This window comes from Natator depressus, chromosome 8 (assembly GCF_965152275.1).
Source record: "Natator depressus isolate rNatDep1 chromosome 8, rNatDep2.hap1, whole genome shotgun sequence".
Lineage (NCBI taxonomy): Eukaryota > Metazoa > Chordata > Testudines > Cheloniidae > Natator > Natator depressus.
In genome coordinates, this window is record NC_134241.1 from 94304477 (window position 1) to 94331948 (window position 27472).

The following is a 27472-nucleotide window of genomic DNA, read 5'->3' on the forward strand; positions in this document are numbered from 1 at the left end:
AACCAGCGCAAGCTTTTGGGCAGATAAGCAAGCACCTTTGTAGCTGAAGATCCCTGGGTCTTTGATATGCGCATCGCATGACATCGCTGGGAACAGCAGTGAAATGTGGTTTTTGTTTAAAAATATGGACTAAAATATGTTCTCTGTTTCTCTTGCTTTTATCAACAGTTGGCTTTGTGCAGCGAGTGCCTGTGCTGCGGTATAAATCAAGTTAATTCCTAAGGTACTTTTCTGTGTTAAGGCTGAAATTCCCATTTTGGTTCACTGTCTTGCATTGTGAACTAAATTATTTTCATAGCCCCAGAAGGGCACATTGTCAGCACAGACTTACTGCAGTTATATACCATAGCCGAAACATTAATATCTCTTCTAAATATAGCATATTGACAAGGTATCTGGTATAGTGTAAATCCTAGGGACATTTGATCCAGATCATTAAAACCAAGTGAAGGGAGCAAGGAATAGATCAGGTTACTAATTCAAACATGCAATGAATTATTAATTCCTCTATTAATACTACCGGCCTCCTACTTTTTATTTTTTATTTTTTTTCAGCTAGGCGGCTTTGAGCAGATCCTTGCTGTTTCATGACAGTAGATTTGTTTGCCTCGTAGCACAGCTGTGTCTGAGGATGCGGCGTATTCACTTTGGGTGTCTTGTGGCAATGACTTTCTTGTGTGTGGCAAACAGGATGCATGCTAAGAAAGGTAAGACTCTGTTCAGTTGTGCTGTACATCAAAGCACCAAGGGTTAACTTCCAGGGGCTCCATCATTTTGATGTCCAGCTGGGGTAGCTCTTACAGGACTCTCGCAGCAGGCACGCTCCTAGGTCCCCTGCTGTGTGTATGCATGAATGAACGATGCCCGTTTCATGGGCTTTTTGATAGTCTATCTGGTTTATCAATATTTGATGTCGTTTTAGGACCTGATCCTGCCCGCCCTTAGTCACACGAGCCATGCTTACACACACACAGTCTCATTGGCTGCAACAGAACTAGACATGTGAGGAAGCAGTTGCAGGCCAAGCCCTTACGCATTGTTATGCGTTATTATTATTACCGTATTTACTCATTTGTAAATGTCTCTGTTTTATTTAGATTTTTAATGTATAGACAGTACCGTGTGTGCAGATGTGGCCTGGGGCAGGGCTGCTCCCTATTCTCCAGTAAGCAAGTGGTTAATCTTAGCCAAACTTCCTCTTCTTGCACATGTGCTCAGGGGATAGGCTATCAAATGACTGCTTGGAAGACAGGCAGTGAATGGCAGGGCTCCCCCTGCCCCCAGGGTCATAGGACTGAGTTGAGTGCCAGGCTGGGGGGCATTTGCAGTTGCTCTGGGTTTTTTGTTGTTGCTTATGTTAAGCTGATTAACCCTTATCCCTTGCTGGTGGCACCCTTGCCCTGTTTCCGCTGCGTTGTCCCAACTATTTACACAGTAGACTGTATGGGCCAGTTCTTCAGCTGGTATCTCTATTGAAATTAATGGACCATGTACACCAGCTGAAGGCCTGGGTCTAAAGCAGTGTGGTAGTTCTGGATTTGCTTTTTAACTATAGATATGAAATATTTCAATCGCATCACTAAAACCTGTGTCATTAACTTACTCATCAGCACTTGGACCTTCTTTGTAGGAGGGTGGTGAAGTACTGGAATGGGTTACCTAGGGAGGTGGTGGAATCTCCATCCTTAGAGGTTTTTAAGGCCCGGCTTGACAAAGTCTTGGCTGGGATGATTTAGTGGATGTTGGCCCTGCTCTGAGCAGGGGGTTGGTCTAGATGACCTCCTGAGGTCCCTTCCAACCCTGATATTCGATGATTCTATGTAGTGATGAGTCTGGCCTGCGGGAGGTTACTTTTTGCTCAGCAGGCACTGACACAGGATCAAATGCTTAAGAATGCTGCTTGGTTGAATTTGTGTTTCATTCTTTTAGTGTGTGAAAGACTGAAGGGTGGCACTGTGGAAGTCTCTACATCAGTCTCCAGTTACTCTTCTGAAATATTTGTTTGCTTCTCTAAGTATTTATTTTTTTAAAAACCCACCATCACAACAAACTACTCTTCTTTTAAACTGGTTCAGAAGTAGGGAAAGTCCGGCAGAGGAAATTCCGGCTAAAAAGCACTGCCACATTAAGGATTTTGTAGAGTCAGATATTGACAGCTTGGTTTTGTCACTAAATTAACTAGAGAGACTTACACTCCCTCCCTTGGAGGAGTTCAGATGTTCATTAGAAAGACACAGAGGCAAGTCACACAATTTGGACCCAGATCAGAACTTCAGCAAAGTTAACAGCTGTTTTTAGTTCAGAGTTTTAGCTCTGGCTTGTCTGTAAAATGAAGGCAATGTGGACTTGATCCTGGACTAAGAACATGCATCTCTCAGATCAGGCTATGAAATCTGTCATGTTTTCACCGATAATCAGTGGAGGTCCTGTGGCACCAGCATCTCCCAGTGGAGCTAGGAAGCCAAAGGTGCACAAAACATGAGCAACCCAAAAGTTAAGCTACACCCTCTTGATCCTCCCAGGGTTTGATTTCAGTTCAGAGGATGGGCAGGAGTTTGGGGCTGTCCTGGTGTGTGAGTTAGTCAGGATAGATGTGGACTCTGGGAGCTACTCTTGCAAGATGCTGATCCCTTCAGTGCCCTGGAAGCCAGTGGGAGCTGAAGGTGCTCACTTTGTAGGATCTAGCCTAAGGCTGGGGTATTTCCTTGCTGGAAGAGAAAGGAGTGGACACAGGTTCGGGGATGCTGCATTGCTTCTCCGTGCACTGCACACAGAATTACAATGCACACATCGTCTTCGTGGTGGCCTCAGAGCGGGATGGGGCAAAAATAGTAGAAGCGGTAGTGCTCACGTGGGTGCAGCACCACATCCAGAATGTCGCTCCAACCAGCTCTGTATCGAGCCCCCAGGCACATGGCCGCTTCCCTGTGTGTTTTAACTCCTCCAGGAACACGTACCTAAGCTGTCAGTCAAAATTACTGCAACTCCAGCCAGCTGGGATATGTCGTTCAACCTCGCGGGGCTTGGAATTGCTAAATCTGGTGGCGCTGGGCCAGTGGGTTGTCCCCCTTTTCCCATTTATGTCTTAATTAGAATTGTTATATTATATAATATTATATTATAAAATAACACTGAGACGTCCCAGCTGAGTTTGGGGCTCCATTGTGCTTGGTGCTGTATGTACACATCGTCAGAGACACTCCCTGCCCCAAAGATCTTTCAGTCTAATCAGAGGTGATACCAAGGCACAGAGAGGTGAGATGACACCTCTAAGGTCACACAGCAGGTCAGTGGCAGGGCCAGGGCTACAGCGCCGATCTCCTGACTCCCAGGCCACTAGACCACACTGTCATCTGTTCTGCAACACAAAATAAGTCCACTTGAATTCAATGAACCTCCCTCTTAATCCAAAGGCCTCACACGGTGCTGGCTGTTTATGAGCCAGTGTCACTTACTGCGCTCACTTAAGTACCTTGAAGCACTGAGCTATTAATTCATCAGTAATTGTCTCTGAAGTAACCTTTACCCCCCCTGCAGGCTCCCCGCTTAGCTATTTATTTCAATAACATTATTAGTTTAATACCTTCCCCTCATTACTTCATCGCCTATCCCTAGTAATTACCATGTCAATTTGCTATCTGACCATCCTGCCCATGCGCAGGTGCCCAAACACACAAATGTACATTAACCGTTTGTCTTTGACTGCTCATCACAATGCACATTTATGCCGAGATCCTCCATGCTTAGCAGGTCACAGCACTGCCAAGCATAATGAAAAGCAATGTGACTGATTTGCAATAGACTTTGCCCAGACTGAGAGCATATTGACTTGTTTGGGAATCTACACATGTACCTCAGAAGGGACAAAAGGTCTTTCTTTGCTCCCAAATGTGGTATACAGGGCCGGATTTAGGGGAAGGTGACCCTGGCGACTGCCTGGGGTGCTGGGCTTGTGGGGGGCGCTGGGCTTGGGGTGCTGTTTTTGTTGTTAGCAATAAAAGGGAAAATAAAATGTTTGAAGTAAAATGTTTCAGGTATTCCTTATGTGGATTCATTTTTCACTAACCTTCTAGAATGTTCTGGACCTTTGTAGAATCTCATGGAACCTTCCAGACTTTCTGAGAACTACATTTTCCTCGAACCTCCTAGAATGTTGTCAGCCATGCCCTCATGGGTGTATAAGGGGTGGGGCATTGCCAATGAGTCAGTGAGATATAAGAACGAAGTGAGAGCACAGTTGCGCTATTGTGAACCTTGTTTTATTGTGTAATTGTGAAAGTGTACTTGTGTTTTAAGACTTGAAGCATGTAAGTAGCAACTAATAAAGGACATATTTAATGAGATGCCAGAGATAACTACCAAATCCCTTTCCATGCAACAATTTAAAAGATATACTGTTACTTCTTTTGCCATGCTTAACACGTAATGTTTGATGATTTTCTAAGACTGCGGAACATAGACTTTTGCTCTCCCTAACACTACCTGTTTTCTCCTGAAGAAAATAAAAGATGTCCCTGAAGAAGCCTTCAGGAACTCAGTATAGAAAGCAAAATGCGCAATTGCAATCGAGTTTGCAGCAAGGGACAAATTTGATGGGAAAATATCTGAAACCGAACAACATAGGCTAGGCTTTAGGCAGTAGCAATCGTCTCAGTCCAGAAGAAATTGAGGAGTGAAGTGTAAGTGGTGGAAGCCCTATTGCTAAGGAATTAGCAGATTTTCCTGAAGATAAGAAATGGAAATGTGAGGAAAGTGATGGAGAATCATCCAGTTTTCCTGGCGATGTAAAGAAGGATGATGATAAAGAAGAATGTGGCTCACATGAAAAGGAGAGTGATGACAAAGAAAAATCTGTTTTACATGAAAAGAGAGAAATTATATAGAAGAATCAGCCTCGCATGATGACAGAAACAGCAGTGAGAAAAATTGCACACCACAAATCGATACATCAGATCCTGCTTTATGACCAGCAATCCTAAACTCTGCTGATATTGATCATACAGTTTTGAACGAGCTGAGCAAAATCGAGGATTTGACATTTCCAGTAAATAAGCAGAAGTGACACTTCTCAGAGTCACACTGTGAAAGAATGCTCAAGAATGGTGAGAAACTGAATCAGCTTTGGCTAGTTTACTCAAAATCAGCTGACAAAGTGTTCTGTTTTTGTTGCAAAATATTTTACAAGAATGCCAAATTGTTGCGTGCGCTTTCTGTGTACAATTACCGGCATAGCTTAACTGATGCTCACAAGCAAGATGAAAAGTCACGCAGCCATTTTACGGCCTACTCCAGATGGATGGAGGATGAGTCGAGGCTCAAGCTAAATAAATGCATAGATGCAGAAAAGCAGAGCATTGTTAATGTAGAAACCAAGCATTGTAGGAACGTGCTCAAGTGTCTGATCTCAATTACCCTCTTCCTTGCAAAGAATAATTTGGCTTTCTGGGGCTCATTGGACAAGTTGTTCACTGAACATAACAGTAATTTCCTCAGTTTTGTTGAGCTCCTTGGGAAATACAATGATTTCATGCGTGAGCACCTACGTCAAGTAGTTTGTAAAGAAGCTATGGACCATTACTGCAGCAAAACAATTCAAAATGAATTGATTTACCTTTTGGCAAGGAAGGTGCTTGATAACATATTGTTGCAAAGCAAAGTACGACGCCATAATAATGGACTCCACTCCCGACATTAGTCACAGTGAAAAGATGTCATTTACAGTAAGATTTGTTGATGATGAGGATGGCTGTATCCTAGTAAAGGGACACTTTATCTGTTTCCGTCCTGTGGACAACTCTCCTGGGAAAGGCCAAACAGAACTGTTTATGAACATTTGGAATAAGAATAAAATTAAGCTTCAGAACTGCGGCGGCCAAGGCTATGACAATGGTGTGAACATGAAGGAAGAAACAGTGGTGTTCAGGCAGGGATCCGTGAACTGAATCCAAGAGCTTTCTTCACGCCTTCTGGCTGCCATTCATTGAACCTGGTTGTGTGAGATGCAGCGTCATCTTCTTTAGATTCAGTATCTCTCTTCAGAGTACTGCAAAGAATATGCATCCTGTTTTCAGCATGAACTATCAGGGGGAAGATCCTCATGGACAATATTACAAATCTGACATTGAAGCCACTAAGTGACACTTCTGGGGAGAGCCACATTGACAACATAAGGTCAGTGAGGTACCGAGTGACTAAGGTTTATGACGGCCTGATGGATCTGGTGCAGTCTGCATACTACAGATGTCATACAGATGGTATGATGAGATAACATGATTTTGGCAATTAATTGATCTTTAACTATTCATGGTAAATAGGCCCAATGGACTGTGATGGAATTTAGATGGGATGGGTGTCTGGCTCGTGAATCTTGCCCACAGGCTCAGGATTCAGCTGATTGCCATATTTGGGGTCAGGAAGGAATTTTCCTCCAGGGCAGATTGGAAGAGGCCCTGGGGGTTTTTTGCCTTCCTCTGCAGCATGGGTCACAGGTCACTTACTGAAGGATTCTCTGCACCTTGAAGTCTTTAAACCATGGTTTGAGGACTTCAATAGCTCAGACATAGGTGAGAGGTTTATTGCAGGAGTGGGTGAGTGAGATTCAGTGGCCTGCATTGTGCAGGAGGTCAGACTAGATGATCATAATGGTCCCTTCTGACCTTCATATCTATGAAGTCTATGAGTCTAAGTAAAGCCAAGACCATAATCTGACACGAGGCACAAAGCCTGGCATACCAGATCACTGATTTCAAATCTCTGGTCTCAGTCGTGATTTGGCACCATATCCTGTTCCAAGTAAATGTTGTAAGCAAGGCATTACAAACTCAGTCGATGGACATCATGACTGCTACTGTTTTGATGAGAAACTGCCTTGATTTCGTTGTGGCCTACAGAGACAATGGATTTGAAGATGCCATCACTGCTGCCAGAGAATGGCGGAAAACTTAGGAGTTGAGCCTGTCTTCAAGCAAACTCGTATTCATCAGAATAAGAGACAGTTTGGTTATGAGGGCAGAGATGAGATGATGGGAAGCTTGGAAGAAAAATTCAAGAGGGAGTATTTTTGCTCTCTTGTTCACACTCCTCGAGTGTCCATTGAAGAAAGATTTGGACAAATGAAGCACCACGAAAAGCCCTAACCTTAGTAAGCTGTTGGCAGACAGAAGAACACTCTTGAACAATTGTACTGACCTTCACATGATACTTGGGGAATGTTCGGACGTCAATGATAAAGACCTCTGTGTCAAATTAGACAACATCTGTCACATTTTGCAACACGGGAAGCACTCTCCACTCCAAGTTCTCCAATTCATTTATGACGCAGAGCTGAAAGACACTTTTCCTAATGTGTGGATAGCTTTGAGGACTCTGCTCATGCTGCTGGTCACAGTTGTGAGTCGTGAGTGCAGCTTTTCAAAGCTCAGGCTCATTAAAATGTATCTTCAATGGACGATGACCGATGAGAGACTGACATCACTTGCTATTTTGTCACCTGAAAATGCCATTGGCCAGTCTTTGAATCTCTCTGACGCTGTGCTTCAGTTCACGAGGACAAAGGCAAGAAAAGCAAACTTTTGAACTAAAGGACAAGGGTTAACAGTCTAAGGCTGTCACCTACTGTAACACTATTTAATACTAGTCCACCCAATGTTAGTGCACAGTTCAATTTCTTGATGTTAGTACATTTCAGTTATTCTTAAAATTAAAAAAGTTTCTGTAAGCTTAAAGGAAACAGTTTTTTTTATTTGCTTATATATGGCATGAATAAATACAGATTTACAGATCCTAGCATGCAAATTTATCGTCTTATATGACAGAGATAACTCATTCATGTAAATCATGCATCAAAGTCATGAAATGGGCTACAAATGCAATAAAAAATAAGGTATTCAAAAGTTTAACAAATTAAGGGGGCATTTTGTCTAGGGCTGGCCCTGGTGGTATATGCTTAGCACAACTGCACATTCATCCACTCTCTGATTCTGGTGAGTTGTAGATGTTTGCCAGCTTCTTCACACTCCCTTTATTTTATAGTAACTACATTGCAGTATAAAAGAGCGAACAATGGACACTACACCGCTTAGACTGGGCAAAGCTGGAGGTTTTCTACACAAAATGCCGATGTCGTATATTGGGCATAAAGTGGAATGACTTAATCTGTAATGCAGATGTTTATGGTCATGCTGGTCTACAGACTACTGGGGTCATTGTTCACAGACAACGCCTTACGCTTTTCGGACATGTCGCAAGAATGCCACAAGAGGTTCCAGCGAACACCGTTCCCTGGGTGGCTTGTAACATCCGGGATAAAATTCCACCAACCAAGCGTGGCCCAGAGGCAGACCCCCTATTAAACAGGTTCGTCAAGTCTGTTACATTGTTGGACTCTTGGGCCATCAAGCCCTTGTGGCCGCACAGGAATGGACCAAATGGTGAACCATCACTATGGCCAACTGTTCAGCTGTGCGTTGAAAAAGAAGAAGATGTGGTATAAAGTTTTCATTTGAAAATCAATCGGTAAATCCATAACTCACTGGTAAATGAATCAAGCCTTTCACTCCTGTTTCTCTGAGCTTAGATTTTCATATACCAGCTTTAAATATTTCTCCCTCCCCCCCACATATTAGCACTGGAAAGATGAAAGTTAATAGAATGCTGACAAGACTGACAGTTCTGAGTACTCACCTACTTTGACAGTGGTTTTGTTTTACAGTTCATGCTTTCAGGGGCCAGGTGTTTGTATGCTGTGACGTACTCAGGATACAATCTAGACTAGTGAGTAACTGGGTCACCCCTGCCTGCTAACCTGGGGTGCCCTTTACACCGTTTTGCTGTTGTTGCCTCCACTTTCGGACTGCTCACTTTAGCTTATAAATCTCTCCCTGCTATGTCTGTGTGCATTGCAGCCCGCCAGCCTGAATTAAATAGCAGGGTGACCCCAGCACATTCCCACTTCCAGATTTCCCCCCAGAAATGTATGTACTGTACTGCCCAGCCCTCTCCCAGACTATACAAACTCATATAAAGTCCTGCATTTTAGTAAGATAAATGATATGCACAAATCCTGTAATGCCAGATGGATTTGCCCAAACACTTTAATTCAAACACACCCGCTTAGATAGAACAAGTGTGCTAACTAGATTTAAGTGAATACAGGTAATGAGGCATGAAAGTCAGAAATGGTTACAAGAATGGTTACAACAAACATAAAGAGCAAACACAACTAATGCCTAACTTAATGAACTATGATAAATTCAAAGCACAGTTTTTCTCACCACACGTTCTCAACAGTCTTACTGGCTGAACTTCTTAGGCCAGGACAACTTTCTGTGTAATGGCTGCTTCCTTTGTTTCTTCTGGTGCAGTGAATTGGTGGACAGAGAGAGAGAGAGAGAGAGAGAGGGAGGAGGAGAAGGAGGAGGAGAAGGGGGCGAGGTCCCTCTGTGTGTTTGTCCCCCTTTGTATAGTGTCAGTCTCTCCCTTGGAAAGCACTTCCAACTGAGATTCAGGAGACAAAAAGTCTGTTTGGATGAGAACTTATTGCTGTTTGTTTGGGGTTTTTTTGTTTTTTGCTAAGATATAGATTTTTCGCCCATACCTCCTTTCCTACTAAAGAATGGCCATTTATCAGGTACTGGCCTATTGCCCTCGTTTACGCCTGGCTGAGGTGTGAGCTTGCCCTTTGTCTCTGAGGGACTGGTTTGGCCATCCCCAGACCTGAAACATGTTTAGTAGAATCTTATAACTTTACACACAATGTAGCTACACATGTTTTATCAGGACAATAATGCCCAGCAAATTCTGAATTTTCAAATGACACCTCATGAGGCATACTTTGTACAAAGATTGTTACAATAGTGTGCAAGGGGTGAATTCAGGGGTATATTTTCTCACAGATGCCTTTTCCAAACAAGCTCCTCTGTGGACTTTTCCTCAATAAAATATTCTTCCACTGATTAAAAGACAACGTTTGGAAGTAAATGGATGGTCCAGTCCCCTTCTGGGGAAAATACAGGCCCCAGCTAGCTCTCCATATGCTCAATGGTAGCCAGGAACATTGTGTGGTTGCTGTTGTGTATTGGGGGTGGCAGGATACTCTACTGTGGTTCTTGATGTTTTATGACTCCTGATGTTCCAAGAAGATACTTTCCTTCATGCACAGTAGCATCTCTGATCCACCTGAGAGGTCTGCATAGAGGAGACGGAGGGAATGGCCACCCAGCACAGCATCCTTCTGAATGGGGTGCTGGAGGTGTCAGATCTGCCTTTTAGATTCAGTTGGTATTGTTGTCATCTCCCAGACAGTCAGTGGGTTCTGAAGTGCGAAGGCAGCTTTCCAAGCAGGGTACAACTGAGGCCAGTGTCTCCACTGGTTTCAGATTCACTGTGTTAGAGAGCTTATTCCTTCACTCTCCCACTTCCCTGATCCTTCTCGCATGAACAGAGAGCAACAATACCCGAAGTCCAAAGGTGCAAACAATTCGATGTTTATTGGGGTGAACTTCCAGCAAGCTTAAATACAAGTTCCTTTTTCCTTATTTTCGAATCCCAACTTACTTCCTGTTTGCCCCTAATTTATATAGTAATATTCTTAGCTGTACCTTAACCAATCATTCTACTGAAATTTAACTAACCAATCCTAACATATTGTAACATGATTAGCTAACCAATTATATCCCACCACCTTAATTAGTTTACACCCAGCAAAATTAATTATACAGCAGACAGAAACAATCACAGAACCAGACAGAGACCATGCCAATAAACAATAGCAAAGTGGGAACTATAATGACAAAACAATACAGAAGTGAGGATTTCACAACTACATCTATAAAGACATAAGAGTTTCCCAGCTGTGTCTACTGATAAGTGAGTTCTTACCAGACAGAAAACTATCAACCTCAATTTCCTTTTACATCTTCTAGGCACTTCCCTTTCTCCGGAGGTGATAGGCACTATTAGGACAGGATTGTATTCCTAACAGCCCAATAGCACCTTCTTTCAATGTGACTACTTTGGAATGTGAGGATGTGACCAGTCGCTTCCCAGCTTATGGCTGCCTCTGTCGCTTAGCCAAAGGCCTTAGCCTAAGAACAGGGCCTCAGACTGTCACAGTAAGAGAAGGCCCTTACACTGGCAGACAGTGATTTTGATTCTTTCTTTTATACCTCTAACTAGCCAAGTGATAAGAATACACCTAAATTCTTAAAGTACAGGCCTTTACAGACAGGCCTGAATATCTATATCCTAACACACTGTGCTTTTTTTCCAGGAAGAAGAAGGTCAGAAAGGACCACACGGAACTTGTTTCCTGGAGGAAGATTTCAAACAGGCAGCATGAATTAGAATGGGAAAGCTCTCCTGTGTAGCTGTGTGTATTCATCTATTGCAGGGATCAGTACCTTTGGCACGCGGCCCGTCAGGGAAATGCACTGGCGGGCCGGGACAGTTTGTTTACCTGCAGCGTCTGCAGGTTCGGCCGATCACAGCTCCCACTGGCCATTCCAGGCCAATGAGGGCTGCGGGAAGGGCGGGCAGCACATCCCTCGGCCCACGCCGCATCCCGCAGCCCCCATTGGCCTGGAATGGCGAACCTCAGCCAGTGGGAGCTGTGATTGGCCGAACCTGCGGAAGCTGCAGGTAAACAAACTGTCCTCGCCCACCAGTGGATTTCCGTGACGGGCCGCGTGCCAAAGTTTGCCGATCCCTGATCTATAGATATAATATAAACAACTCAATGACCTGAGAAGGGCCAGTATCCTGAGATTAGAGGGGCAAAGGATTGGGAAGTGAGTGAGCAAACTATCCCTGAATGAAAATAGATTAATAAATCACTATTAATTAGTGTTCCTGTAAATGACTTTGGCACAACAGCATCACCACCACGGTGAGTTCCATCTTAAAATCCCACTTCTGGGCTCCTGCCCTCTTTTGCCCGAAGTACTTCGCAGATGTACAGAAAATCACTTTGTGCACCACTGAAGTGCAGACACTTTTAAGAGCAAGCAGCTCCAATGAGCAATTATTGTAACTGGTTTGCAAATCATCGGCTTCGGAGATTTACCAAGCAGATAAATATTCTGTGATTTGTTTGTTTGTTTTAAGCAAAGTTTTGTTTACTCTAGGTGTCAAATGTGGCGGAGTCCTCTCCGCACCATATGGCAACTTCTCCAGCCCTAATTTCCCTGGACTCTACCCCTATGACACCGAGTGCACTTGGCTCATAGTGGTCACAGAAGGATCCTCGGCCCTGTTGACCTTTGACCACTTTGACCTGGAATATCACAACAGCTGTGACTACGACTACCTCAAAATCTACAACGGCTTCTCCAAGGATGAGGGGAATCTCCTGGGAAAGTTCTGTGGCAAGAGCTCCCCTCCACCGTTTACTTCTTCCTGGCATGTCATGTCCATCATCTTTCACTCGGATAAGCATGTGGCCAGTCAAGGCTTTTCTGCAACTTACCGGAAAGGTTGGAACAGGTTTTATGTGGTGTTTCCTCAAAAGGTTAATGCATGAAATGCCTGGGTGAAAAACTTCTAGGTTTGCTGCGTAGCAGTGGACAAAGAGACTGTTACACAAGCACCTTTGAAACAAACAGTGTCCCACAAAGTAGAGTTAAAGGATTATACAGAGTGAACTAATTAGGGATGTGATGAATACCCCGCTCAGTTCTGATGCGAATCTGGTCTGTTTGAGGGTGTTTGAATAAACTCTGCTAAAAATCTCTCCCCCCTCCCCCCAAATTACAGGTCTCGCATAGTGTCAGGCTTAAAAGTGTAGCTCAGGTCTGAAAAGTGAGTCTGCTAAATCCTGGGGTTCCAGGTTTATTTGCTTAACTGTGTTGTTAGACCTGGGCAATGAACAGCAGGTATATGCACAGGTATAACAATGCACAGGTATAACAGAGAAGGATTCAGCCCTGCAATGGGACCGTAGTGCTGAATGAGCATCATGTGATGTACCATTTTGACTAGTAAAAAACAGGACAGGAGAGTAAAAAACACTTTCCCTACAATGCCCCCTGAAGGAGGAATCTCCCAGGCCAAGTACATTAGTCCATCATCAGTCTCCAGATGGAATGAAACTTGAGTTGCTCTGGTCATTTGGTGGGAAACCTCTTTTCCTTATGGAGTTGGAGACAACATACAGCCTTCTACACCCCAAAGCTGTTTCTTTGCCTCCTTTGTTCCTCTTTCTGGGGTTGGGACATGTGTGTGGATGTTCTCCATCCCCTTTGTGGGCTATGGGACTTCCCTCTGCTTCACGTGTGTAACCTGTCTGTGTTTGTTTCCAGATGTTTGTGGGGGAGTGCTCACGGGCCTTTCCGGCGTGATAACAAGCCCCGATTACCCCGAGAATTACCCCAATAATGCTGAATGCCGCTGGATCATCCGGGCAGTGCTCAACTCCATCATCAAGCTGGTTTTTGCTGACTTTCAGATGGAAAACAACGAGGGATGCAATTTTGACTATGTGGCCGTCTATGATGGGCCCACGATGGGGAACATGCATCTCAGCCACTACTGTGGGAATATGAAACCCCCTGATATCGTCTCTTCCACGCACGAGCTCCTGGTGGTGTTCAAGTCAGACTTCAACATAGGAGGTAGAGGCTTCAAGGCTTATTTTTTCTCAGGTACGGAGGCAACTGCTTGTCCAGCGTAAGTTACCGAATATATGGAAGCCCTCTGGGCCCTCTCCTTCTCAACCACTGTCCCAGGGTGTTGCTCTCACAAAGGAGGTATAGATTTACTGTTCCTCCACCAATGGCAGGATCTTTTGGGTGCAGACTGCCAAGTGAAATGGTTTGATGTCATGCTTGTGAATTTTAAGGCTTAGTATCTGAGGGGCTCCCAGAGGGTGGAAGAGGCCCTTCGAGCGTCTGGGTCATATTCATTTAAATAAAAAGTACATTTAAGAGCGTTCTGACTTTAACTCTAGAGAGACAGAATGGTTCACTGGGCAGGTGACTGAACTGGGACTCAGGAGGAAAGAGTTTTATCCTCACCTCTGCCCCAGCTCGCCGGGTGATCTTGAGCAAGTCATTCCTATCTAGGTCCTTCTGCGGCCCCAATTACTATAGCATTGAAGCCTCCCCAAAATGTTTATGGGGCACCCTTGTAGAGAAATGGTATCAGCCTCATTTTACACATGGGGAACTGAGACACAAAGAGATCAGGGGACTTACCCAGAGTCACACAGGAAGCCTGTACCAGAGCTGGGAAGTGAACCTACAGCTCCTGTGTCCTAGGTCAGGGTCAAGACCACCCACCCTCAGTTAGGGCCATAGCCTGCTTCCTTGAAGTCAATGGCAAAGCTCCCAGTGACCTCGGCAAGGTAGCACTGTCAGGAATCAGGGCCTGCAGCAGCAGAGCCAATCTCCAGGCAACCTAACGAGCACAGCTGGCCTGTAGCAGGCTGACAAATAGGCCACATGGCATGATTGGTGGGAAGAGTCAGCAGACTGGCTCTGAAGGCCAGCTGCAGCAGCCGTGCAGTGGCTGCGCAAAGCGTTTGCCCATGGCTATGACAGTCCCTGTGTCTGCCTAGTCCCAGCCTCGCCTCACTCCAGTTAACCCAGGCCTGACCCTGACTCCTGCTCTGAGCTGTAACCATGACCCCTGTCTATGGCCTGGTCATGTGACATGTTAAGCTTTTAACTCCTGTTTCCCTGTCTGTAGATTTCCCTTTTCCCTTTTCCCTTCTTCGCCAAAGCATACTAACGTCCTCAGTTGAAAAGCCCTGCATGGGTGCGTGTTGTTTTCACTATTCTTGAACTCCTTTGCATTGTGTGGAGTCTGGCCACAATTATGCAGCTAATGACCCCCCTAACTCTTTGAACGTTTGGGGCAGATTTATACAGTATGTAGCTGTGAAACCTTTATGTGGAAAAGATAATTGTTGAGATATATTTTAGCAATAAAATCAAGGGAACCCCCCAGCAGCTGCTCCCTCCACCAGAGGTTTCGGTTTGGTTGGTAATGCCTTTTCTTTTTCTAACCAGGCGAATGCCAGGAAGTATACACAGCCATCAAAGGAAATTTCTCCAGTCCTCAGTATCCCAACTTTTACCCCAACAATATCAAATGTCATTGGACCATCCAGCTTCCCCCAGGATACCGAATCAAAGTCTTCTTCCTGGACTTGGCTCTGGAGGGGCGGAACAGTCTAACAGATGGCTGTGATTACGACCATCTGGCAGTGTTTGATGGAGGCACTGAGAAAGCTTTCCTCCTGGGGAAGTGGTGTGGGAGAGAGATGCTGTCTCCCATAACATCCACTCGAAACAAACTGCTGTTGGTCCTCCACACAGACAGGAACACGGCCAACAGGGGGTTCTCGGTAGCATATATTGGAGGTAAGGCATGACTCAGTGCATTGATCTGGTTCTCCCTCGCTCCCTGCTGATAGTTGTAGGGCAAGGCTTCAGAGAATTATAAGTATGGGGACAGTCAGTAAAAATTGTTCCAAAAGTACATACACAAAAATTTGAGCAAATTTGTGCACCAAACTTTTGCATGCATGCTGTTACTATAATTGCACATGCAAATTGGGCAAGTGTACAAAAGGCTAGCCAGTGGGGAGTTATAACTGGCTCTTTGCATGTGCGATTACCCAGCTGTACCTCTGCAACCACCGTAATTGCACATATCAGTAGGGTGACCAGATGTCCCAATTTTATAGGGACAGTCCCAATTTTTGGGTCTTTTTCTTATATAGGCTCCTATTACCCGCCACCCCAGTCCCGATTTTTCACATTTGCTGTCCAGTCACCCTACATATCAGTTGGACACTCTGTTGTTCAAATGCCTAGTCATAAAAAAGTGCATGACATATTTTTGTATCAGCATTTCACACATGCAATCAGATCTGCAAAGACACTTTTAAAAAGAAGTAGTCCCTGGGTTATATACTAACCCAACCCCCTAGATCTGGGATGGAAGGGTTCTGAGACACTGAACAAACGAAACACTAGGCCATGTTTATGCCTGGTGACTCAGCCTGTGGAGTGACACCAGGCAGGAGTTTGGCTGATAGGGTCATGCATAGGAGACTGGCCAAACCATGACTGGGGAACTGAGTACCTGTGTTCCCAAACCTTGTCTTGCTAAGATAGCTACAAACTTACATAAGCTATTGTTCGAATACTTAACACAATGGCATCTGGGCATCCTCCAGTAAACTCCTGCCCTTCATTCATAACAACCACCCTTCCACTGATTGACAAGTACTTAAAAGCCTGATTTAACAGGCAAGCCTTATAACATGGCCAAACTTGGCTCCAGTCACCTATGAAAAGGAGCAAGATCCTCAGGTTAGGAGGAGAGAGGAGAGGAGAGAAAAGGCAAACGCGATCCTAGGCTGTATTAGGCTAGGCACTTCCAGTAAAGAGAGAAAAATGTTTAATGCCCCTGTACAAGCCACTGGTAAGACCTAATTTGGAACATTGTGCACAATTCTGGTCACGCTGTTCTAGAGGAATGGATTCAAACTGGAACAGGTGCAGAGATTTGCTACTAGGATGATCAGGAGAAGGGAGGGCCTATCTTACGAGAGGAGACTGGAAGAGCTTGGCTTGTTTAGTCTAGCAAAGAGAAGGCTGAGAGGGAATATGATTGCTCTCTGAGTCTGAATCCATTTGGCAGGCAAATACCAGGGAGGGTGAAGAGCTATTTAAGTTAAAGGACAATGTTTGCACAAGACCAATGGGTATAAACTGGCCATGAACAAACTCAGGCTGGAAATTAGACGAAGGTTTCTCACCATCAGAGGGGTGAGGTTCTGGAGCAGCTTCCCAATAGGAGTTGTGGGGGCAAACAATTAGTTTTAAGAAAGAGCTGGACAAATTTAAGAGTGCAATTGTATGATGGGGTTGCTTGGGATGTGTGGGTGGGGCGGGGGCAGCCCTGGGGCTCACTTCTGGTCTATGTCTATGTTCCTAAAAGCTCATGCTTCAGAGTTTCAGCTGGCCACCAGGAGGGGGCAGGAAGGGATTTTGTGCACGCCCCCTCCTCCATGTATTCTGGGAGGTTGTGTGGTGATGATGGTGGTTTGTGTTTGTGTTTATATCGCCTTCCTCTGAAGCATCAGGGTTGGCCACAGTGGGAGAAGGGACGTTGAGTGGGATGCGTCGGGCTAGGGCTCTGAGGTGGCTCCGAGCATTCTCATTCTCAGGTGCTGGGCTGGCTGGTTCTTGCTCACGTGCTCAGGCTGTAGCTGATGGCCACACTCCACATATTTTGCCTTCCCTGCAGCGTGTGGATCACTTGCCAGGATTATTTGGGTATCTCTCACTCAATCATTTCCCTGCCACGGCAGGGGCCTTGGGCACTGGTGCACTTTGGTCCCCTCCTATTCTCTGCCTGTGGCACATACTGGTCTAGTCTCCTGTGGGCTGTAATACGTGGGTCTCATTTTGGTTGTTGGGTTTAGTGTGTGAGTGTTGCTGGCCAGTGATATATAGGAGATCAGACTAGATGATCTGGTTGCTCCTTCTGGTCTTAGACTCTGAGACTCCCCTGAGGGGCCGATTATCCCACATCTACCTTCTATGGGGTTTCTTAGCCTCTGGTGCTGGATGCTGTTGCAAACAGGTTACTGGACTAGATGAGCCATGAGTCTGATCCAGACTGGCAATCCCGATGTCCCACAGAATATGTTCTTGCCTGTCCTGGAAAGCTCATGCCTCAACCTGCCAGCAAGAGAAGTTTTCTGGCCTCTGTCATGTGGGAGGGCAGATGAGATGATCATATGGCCTTAAAATCTGTGAACCTGAAGTGTCCTAGTGGGGACCTATTTAAACTCTCTCTCTTGTTCTTTGATTATTATTTATATCCCCCATGTCTCCCACATCTGGGGACTAATCTCCTGCCCTCAAGACAGGATGGAGGTTTGGCTGGAATTGGCAGAGGCCCTTACTCCTTACCTTCAATGGCTGAAATTAGCACAAGCAGTGAGCCCACTTTTGGGGGGAGGGGGTCCATAGCAGACTGGCAAGAGGCTCAGCAAGAGACTCACTCTCACAGGGAATATTCCCTTGGAAATAAAAGTGTCCTGTGGACTCTGTTTTCAGTGAGAGCTTCCTGGGCGTTCTATCTGTAAAGCCACATAAGTATCCTGGGGTTTGTGAGGTACCAGCAAGGGCTGTGTCTTTGGAAACGACCCAAGCCACACTCTGTCAGCCTGGAGGTTCCAGGATATGGAGATAGTTGGCAGGAGGAGCTGCCCAGATGCTTTCTTGCTGTGTAATGCTCCTCATATAGTTGTCAACCTTTGTGCCTCCTCAAAAGGGGGTGAATTGATGGCATTCATTGTATTTCAAGATAATTGTGTTGGAGCTGACCTGTGTGTCAGGGATGATTCATGACCTATTTCTGCTCAAGATGATCCTCTCTGAGTATTCAGAAGGCTTTTAGCTAAGGAGCTGCTTGTGCGTGTTTGCGGATGGGACTAGCATAGCCTCTACTGTGCTTTCTTTTTTCCTCCCCTTACAGTCACAGTGCAGGGTAACCTCTTGGGTTGGGTAATAGAATGAGAAGGGGGATTATAGCTGAGCCCGGTAGTGTTGCTGTAGGTTAAGGTGGAATCAGTGTGGTGATTACAAACCTCATGTGCTTAACGTTTTATAACTCAGCCACCAAAGTTCAAACTTGATGTATGAGATTCTGAAACCCTGGCGAAACATCGGAATGTCTTATGCACAGAGACACAATCACCACAAATTACACTGGTGGTGTGCTCTGGGTGCAGGATTCTTCTGCAGTATAAAAGACAGTAGCTAGCTGGTTTCAGCCACAGTGACTCCAGAAAGTCTTCCATTTTGCCTAATTTTATGTTTGGCAAGGGATTAATCTGCTTCATGCCGTTGGCATTTTCAGAAAACTCAGTGGAGCAAAGGGGAGGGAGGAAGGTCTGCTGATGAAAGGATAGGACTGAGGAATTGGAAGGAGGTAGCTCTAGTCTTTGCTCTGCCACCAACTTCCTGTGTGAGCTGAGGTAACTCACTTAACCATCCAGTGCCTCAGTTTCCCTATCTGTAAACCAGTGATAATGTCTCCCTTTCCTACAGGGGTGTTAGGATGCTTAATTCATTAATATTTGTGAAGTGGTTTGAAATCATTGGATGTACTAGAGAAGTGCAAAGTGTTCTATATTAATTTTTGAGTAGTGTCTGCTCCTGGCATAAGGAGTCTGTAACTTACCAATGGATTTTTAATTCGGGCATATTTTCCATTAGAAGCTAGTGATAATTATATGAAGAGGCCAAGTTAGGCCCAATGCCTCTAACTAAGAAGCGGCAGTACATATGGTCAGCAACAGATCCTTTTAGCAGCCCATAAACATATAGTTTTATGATTTCAAATAGATCACACCAAGTCTGTTTAATAAGTACATTTTAAAAATGAGTGTGTTAACTCTCACTATGCTGCTGTGAGGGAGGTTCATAAGCATTCTCTATTTTGTAAATGGGGAAATTGAGGGGGAGAAGCTAAGCGACTTGCCCAAGTCTGCTGGAAGGACCAGTGTCACTGTGGAGTTCACACAGGGGCTGCTGACTCTCAGCTCTGTGCTCAGAGCACTAGGTTGTGCTGCCTCTCACACGAGCTTGAGAAAGTGCACTAAATACCACAGCCAAAGGATCCCTTTTAGGTCACACTAAAGTTGTCATTCTGACCGGCAAACCTAGGCCATTCAAAGTGCAGGTGGTACTCCAGGATATAGTACGGTCTGTGCCCATGTGTATAATTCCCATTGGTGTCAATCATGCACGCCTGTTAAGGGCATGACATGGCCCTTATTTAGCTATGTCTACACTACGAACCTCACAGCGGCACAGCTGTACCGCTGCAGCTGCACCACTGTAAAGTCTCCTGTCTAGCTGCTCTAGGCCAGTGGGAGAGAGCTCTCCTGCCGGTATAATCAAACCACCCCCAACAAGCCGCAGCAGCTCTGTCAGCGAGAGAGTGCCTCCCGCCAGCACAGCGCTTTCCACATCGGCGCTTTAGTTGGTGAAACTTTTGTCGGTCGGGGTGTGGGTTGTTGTTTTTTTAATACCCTGACCAACAAGTTGCTCCGACAAAAGTGCTAGTGTAGACGTAGCCTCACAGAGCCGAGATATTGCCGAGGTCTTTCTGCCTTCAGATCCATCCTGGGTCACTCTGATTTTGTCATAATTCACATGATGAGTGAGCTGCTGCATTTAGCCTTCTGGGCCCAGATCCACATTGGCGTTTAGGCTCTTAACGTCCAGTGATTTCAGTGGATGGTAGGAGCGTAACTGCCTATGTCGATCTGGTTCCTAATGTCTGTTCTGAATCTGAGGCCTAGTCTACACTACAGAGTTAGGCTGACGCAAGGTGCTTATGTCAATCTAACTATAGAAGCAACTACACTAAAATTTCACTCCTGCCGACGTAACTGCCCGTTACACTGAAGGCTTGTACACATTACCACTTATGTCCGTATAACTTACATCGCTCAAGTAGGGTTGCCAATTTTGGTAAGATGTATTCCTGGAGATTTCATCACATGACATAATCTTTAATTAAAGATTACTCTTTAATTCCTGGAGATTCCAGACCAATCCTGGAGGGTTGGCAACCCTAGATATGAATAAGCCATCCCCCTGAGTGACATAAGTGACACCGACCTGAGCGCCGGTATGGACAGCGCTATGTTGGCAGGAGAGCTTCTCCCACCAACGTAGCTACTGCTTCTCGCGGAGGTGGTTTTATTATGCCGACGGGAGAACTCTCTCCCATCATCTTAGAACATCTTCACCAGACGGTTTACAGTGGCACGGCTGCAGCACTGTAGCATTTCTAGTGTAGTCAAGCCCTCACTTAACTCCACCTCCACGAGAGGCATCGAGTCAACGTCGATGTAGTTAGGTTGGTGCAGTGCCAGTGCACGCACTGTGTTGTTTACATCGATTGATACTGGCTGTCAGAAGCCGTCCCGCAGTGCCCCACACTGACCGTACAATCGATACAAGCGCTCCTGGTGAGGAAGCACACCACCAACAGGAGAAGCAAAGTGTAGCCGCGTACAAGCGATGTCATTATTGGGAAGGCTGTCTGCCGACATCAATGAGGATGCCTTAATTGTGTAGCGTGGCCATGCCATGATTCTGCCTCCTGCCTCATAATCACTGTGGTTTATTGTTTGATTTCCAGTAGCATCGAGAAGCTGTCATGGAGAGCAGGGCCACATTGTGCTAGGCACTGTATATACACATAGTGAGTGACAGAGTGTAAGCTTTTCAGGGCAGGAACTAAGTAGACAAGACAGACAAAGGTGGAGGAGGAGACGGAGGAAACCGGTGCAGAGGTCAAGTGCCTCCCCCAAGGTGATACAGCAAGTCAGTGGCAGAGCAGGGAGCCAAGTCTCCTGAATCCCGCTAGACCCATGTTGCATAAATCCACATGATGAATGTTAAATTTTGAAAGGAAAAAGTAGAATGTAAAACCACTATTTTCCTCAGCAAATTATCTCTGCATGTTACTTTCCTACACCTGCCAGTAATCTGTGTACACACATCTGCTTGCAGTTAACAGTCTGTGTGGTACAAACCTACCATAAACAGCCACCGCATAGGAGCATGACCATTTTCATGATGGAACCTGGGATTGCTTCATACTGCACAGAATGAGCCTCTTGCGTGAAGTTTCCCTTGCACTGACTCTTTCTTTGGAGTAGAGATTCAAATGGTAGAGTGTTCTGCTCTGGTTCCAGAGAGAAAGGGTGGCCTGGTGGGTAAGGTACTAGATGGGGCTGTTGGCAAACAGGGTTCAATTCCTCCCTCTGCTGTGGGTGCCCTGTGTGATCTGGCGTCCCTTGCTTATTTGTATTACAAGGGGCAGGAGCTGTATCTTACCGTGTGTATGTACAGCAGTTAGTACAGCTGGGGCCCAGTCTGATTTGGGATCTCTTGGCACTAATGGACAATGCATAACAAACACCGCAGAGGCTTGAAACTGCTCTCATTCGTCTGGTCTGCACTCGCAGGGTTAGATCCCATGGTGGCAAGTACACTAGAACTGCCACGAATGGCACTCCCTCACTGCAAGTGGAACAGTAGGAGAATGTAAAGAAAAGGCCCCAGTGGAAGTCCTGACACTAAACTGGGAGGAGAGATAGATACGCTGGAGGGTAGGGATAGGCTACAGAGGGACCTAGACAATTAGAGGATTGGGCCAAAAGAAATCTGATGAGGTTCAACAAGGACAAGTGCAGAGTCCTGCACTTAGGACAGAAGAATCCCATGCACTGCTACAGACTAGGGACCGAATGCTAGGCAGCAGTTCTGCAGAAAAGGACCTAGGGGTTACAGTGGACGAGAAGCTGGATATGAGTCAACAGTGTGCACTTGTTGCCAAGAAAGCCAATGGCATTTTGGGATGTATAAGTAGGGGCATTGCCAGGAGGTCGAGGGACGTGATCGTTCCCCTTTATTTGACATTGGTGAGGCCTCATCTGGAGTACTGTGTCCAGTTTTGGCCCCCACACTACAAGAAGGATGTGGAAAAATTGGAAAACGTCCAGCGGAGGGCAACAAAAATGATTAGGGGACTGGAGCACATGACTTATGAGGAGAGGCTGAGGGAACTGGGATTGTTTAGTCTGCGGAAGAGAAGAATGAGGGGGGATTTGATAGCTGCTTTCAACTTCCTGAAAGGGGGTTCCAAAGAGGATGGATCTAGACTGTTCTCAGTGGTAGCAGATGACAGAACAAGGAGTAATGGTCTCAAGTTGCAGTGGGGGAGGTTTAGGTTGGATATTAGGAAAAACTTTTTCACTAGGAAGGTGGTGAAACACTGGAATGCGTTACCTAGGGAGGTGGTGGAATCTCCTTCCTTAGAAGTTTTTAAGGTCAGGCTTGACAAAGCCCTGGCTGGGATGATTTAGTTGGGGATTGGTCCTGCTTTGAGCAGGGGGTTGGACTAGATGACCTCCTGAGGTCCCTTCCAAACCTGATATTCTATGATTCATGGTGTGCTCAGTGCGGTAATGGGCAAAGTATATAAAATGACATAGAGAGAGAGGGCTGTATCAGGCTCTTGTAATTAGCGTAAATATTTTTCTGTCTAGCTGGACCCATGAAAGGATGTGAGTTGGGCTGTCCATGTGATTTATGGTCATTTTAAAGGAAGCCTTCAACCCGAGAGCGAGGATCCATTTTCTCCTCCCCTTGATTTAATGCACTCTAGTTATTTGGTAAATCTTCTAATGGTTCTATAATGTACTAAGTGTAGTAAAGTGACACAATTTTTTCCCTATTGATTTTGTTGCATCTTATTAGTTTCATAAGAGTCTGATTCTAACAGAGTTCGTTAGAATAATTCAATAATTCATATTGTTAGTGTTTGGGCTAAGCCTCGGTGGGAGGTACCTTTAAATGTAATGGGCTTTTGTGTTCTTATTTCCCTTTCCCCTTGGTGTATATACTTGTTTTCTCCATGCAGAAGGGCCAGCTGCTATATAGGCAGACACAGATGCAACACTTTCTGTAGAACTGTAGATGCGGGGCCTGATTCTCCATTGCCCTGCTCCTCAGGTAGGCAGTTACACTAGTGCAAAGTAAAGTGGGGTCAATGACTGCACAAGGTGCATGGCCGTGAAGAACCAGGCCCCCTAGCATTTTACATCATCAGAGTTCAGCGTCGCCTTGATTCGTCTTCTCAGCACACCTGCCAGGTAGGTATTGTTACCCCATTTCCTAGAGCGGGGGAAACGGAGGAGTAGACCTCATGTACAGCGGGGACACCGATGTACTCAAGGCCGTTCCAATATTAGGATGCGGAAGATCCGAGCTCCCAGTCCTGTGCTTCATGCTGTTCAGCCACGTGGTGCTTCATACCCGTGCCTGACTCACTGAGGGATTCCAGTCCTGAGAAGCTGCTGCCTTGCTGGTGCTGGGTGTAACGTTTCCCACAGCCGCAAGATAGACCAGCAGGGTTGATAACAGAAACCGTGAGACTCCCAAGTTTTGAGAACTACCTCCACATACCACGTGCACAGACTGTCTACACTACAGCAGTTACGGCCCGGCAGCTGTGCCACGGCAGTGTAGACGCTTCCTACGGTGATGGAAGGGGGTTTTCCATCAATGCAGTTGATCCATCTCTCCAAGAGGTGGTAGCTATGTCGATGGAATAATTCTTCTGGCGACCTACCTGTGTCTACAGCCGGGGTTTAGGTTGATCTAACTATGTCACACAGGGCATGAAATTTTGCATGATGTAGCGAGGTGGCCGTATGTTTTAGGTGTAGACCAGGCCTGAGGTGGATCCACACTGGGACCAGAGTATTTCACAGAGAGCGGGGAGGAAGGCAGAGCAGTCAAACTGTTACATAGACATGCCTAAGGAGAGGGTTCCCTCACCAGTGCAGAAAACAGAGTGCTCAGCTGGTGAAAAGAAGACAATCCTACACTGCTCTAGGCCTGGGGCAGGAGTTACACATCGTTAGAGGGCACATGAGACACTACCATAGCCCTGCATTGGGGTGGCACTGAGCCGCATTGCCCCATGAGGACCACAGGAAGGCAGAATGCTGTGCACATGCTCTCAGACCTCTTTGTGGGATGCAGCCTTTAGCTGACCAGTTTAACTGGCATCCTTCCCACCCCACTGCTCCCCCAGGGCGGGGGCTGGCAGAACCAGGCCCAAAGTATTAACCATGTGGTGTGCGGACACAATTGGTAAAGCCAAGCATGCCAATAATGGGTTACAAACTGGTCTGAAACGTGCGGCTTCAGCAGGATCTTGGATAACTAGATCCCAGGATGGTCAAGTCTTTCTAGATTGTCAGAAGTGCTCTGAATCACATCCCGAAGCAAAGGGATCCAATACACATCCTGTGGTGTTCCCAGTGGATGCTGATGCAGAATCTTGCTAACCCCAAGTGTTCAAAAATCATGAGTCAGGCCCCCAGAAATCCTGAGATTGGGTTTAAAATTCATTAGACTTTTAAAAATGATAAATGTAGGGTTCTTTTTCTTTGTCTTCTCCTTTCTGAGCCTTTAGGCTACACTCAGATCATGCACTTTCAAGCTCTTCTCCACTACCGTGAGGACTAGAAACTTTACTGCGGTTTTTTTTTCAAATGAAAGCTGAAATTCTCACATAATCACCTGACTCCAGCAGCTGGGGCTTTAAGAAAAACATTAGATATCAGAAGACTCACAATAAAACTGCAAGCATTGTCAACATTGGTCACTTGCTTGTGGATGCCACTAGTAGTCTTCTTTGTATGACATGATGACAATAGCTACAGTGCTAGTCTCAGCTATGGGAACTGCCTTGTACTGTAAAATCCCCACTTGGCGCAGTCTTGTGAGTTTTAGACAAGCTTCTTTCTTCCCCCCCAACAGTTGTTCCCGTGAACGTCAGCTGCACGCGAACAGATTTCCAGATCCAGATTCCTGTGCAGTCTCTTGCCCAGCTGGAGAGAAATAAGATTTATTTAGGGACCCCAGCCTGTCCTGCCCAAGTGGTTGGCCTGAACTTTAAAATACACACCAGGTTCGACACCTGTGGTACTGAGTCCCAGGTAAGTGATCAGTACAATAAGGAGTGAATCCTATTTACCTAAAACAAATACAGTAAGATGATAAAAAATCTGCATCCAATGATGCACATGCATGCATGCATAGTAAGAGACAGTCCATCTCCTGAAGAGCTTACAATCCAAATATACAAGATTAAGGGTATGTCTACACTGCAGAGGGGAAAAAAATCCCACAGCACCAAGTTTCAGGGTCAGCTAATTCAGGCTCAAAGGGCCGGGTTATGGGGCTAAAAATAGCAGTGAAGAATTTGGACTTGGGCTGGAGCTACTTGCAGGGTTTCAGAGCCGCAGCACCAGCCTGAGCTTGAACATCTACACTGCAATTTTATAGCCCCACAGCCTGAGCCTGGGCTTGTTGTGGGTCTTTTATCACAGTGTAGACGTACCGAAAGGGTCTGCGAGAAAGGAACTATTAGCCCCATCTGTATAATGGGGATAATGAAGCACAGAGAGATGAAGTGACTTGCTCGAGGTCAGAATTTTGTACCGTTGAATTAGGATATGTTCTGTTGGGTCACTGTAAGCTGCTCCCCACGTGAACACAGGCCTGATGCAGAGGGCACTGTGTACCCAGCTTTTAGTTACTCAGATAAAACTATGCACATGCTTTTGGCAGCTCTGATTAAATTTCCCCCTGCCTGGCATGAGCAAGCCCCACCATTGCTGCATCCAAAGCACTCTGTGCGCTGGACACACCTCTGGTCTCTCACACTCTGGCCCATGGTAAACTAGCCCCAGTTCATAAAAGGGGAAACTGAGGCACAGAAAGGCCCACCTCTTTAGAGATGGTCACTGATTCTGGGTGACTTACTTTAGATATCCAACATGAGGCTCCTTGGGTCTTATTCAGAGGTGCTGAGGTCCTGTCGCTCCCCTTGACTTCAGCTGGAGTTTGGGATTCTCAGGACCTAGGTGCTGGACAAAAAACTGAGGAACCCAAAGATCAGTGGCCATTTTTGGAAAAACTTGGCCCAAGTCACTTCCCTAGGCCCACACAGCAAGTCAGTGCCAGAGCCAGGAACAGAATCTACAAGTCCCAACTCCCAGACCTTTATGGTGAGCGTTGGCCTGACATGGTTGAGTGGCTGAGCACTTGCAACTCTCATTAACGCCCCTGTGAAATAAGGCTCCCTATTTCTAGGGAATTTGATCAACCTGGTTTCTGCCCCATGGCCTAGCCTCATACACTGTCTTATTCTTAATGCGCGTTCTCAGTGCAAGTTTTCAGGCTGCTGGCAATGAAATGCCATGAATACCCTGTAACTCTCCTTTCCCTGGGAAGAGCCTAACTCCAGCCATGCCCTGAAACTTGTTACTCTGGAGGTTTAGTTTTTATTAATTTGAAAGGCTGACAAGTAAAAACAAACCCTTGTCCTTTAAAACCTTTGTCTTGTAGAAAAGAAACCACACGTCTGTGATTGTCAGTATCCTGTATATCGACTTCTCGGCTGGGAACCAGGAGGACATTCATGAGTATGAAGTGCAGTGCGAGCCTAAGAGGAAAGAAGCCTCAGTAAACCTTATCTCGAGCTCTGACCCCTACCGGCTGAACCAGTACGCGGAGAACCTGGTGGAGTCCCACGGGCAGGATGCAGAAGCAGTGGAGGCCGATGAGAGCAAGAGCCAGGACACCAGTGACATTGTCTTCATTAGCATCTGTATTCTTGCCGGTATCCTCATGGTGATTGCTGTGGTTGGACTCGTGCTGCTATAGGATGCTGCCTTTGGACCAATTCCTCCTTGCCTGCCCTCCCTCCCCGTCACAGACACACATACACAGCCAGTGTCCTTTCAGCCTAGATCCTGGGCTTAGAGTTTCAATGCAGCTGCTAAAATGGAAGCTCAGCTTCCATGTCCTGAAACAGAGGTTGGATTGAACCTCCATCTGCTTTCTGCTCT

General features: G+C 45.9%; 1 protein-coding gene across 1 annotated transcript; it reads left to right on the plus strand.

Annotated features, from left to right (window-relative positions):
- Positions 1-631: 631 nt before the first annotated feature.
- Positions 632-27472, plus strand: CDCP2 (CUB domain containing protein 2). Its single transcript, XM_074962305.1, has 6 exons — positions 632-707; positions 12123-12470; positions 13296-13637; positions 15006-15359; positions 25377-25555; positions 26970-27472. The coding sequence occupies exons 1-6, from the start codon at positions 632-634 to the stop codon at positions 27285-27287; spliced, it is 1617 nt and encodes a 538-aa protein (XP_074818406.1). The 3' UTR covers positions 27288-27472.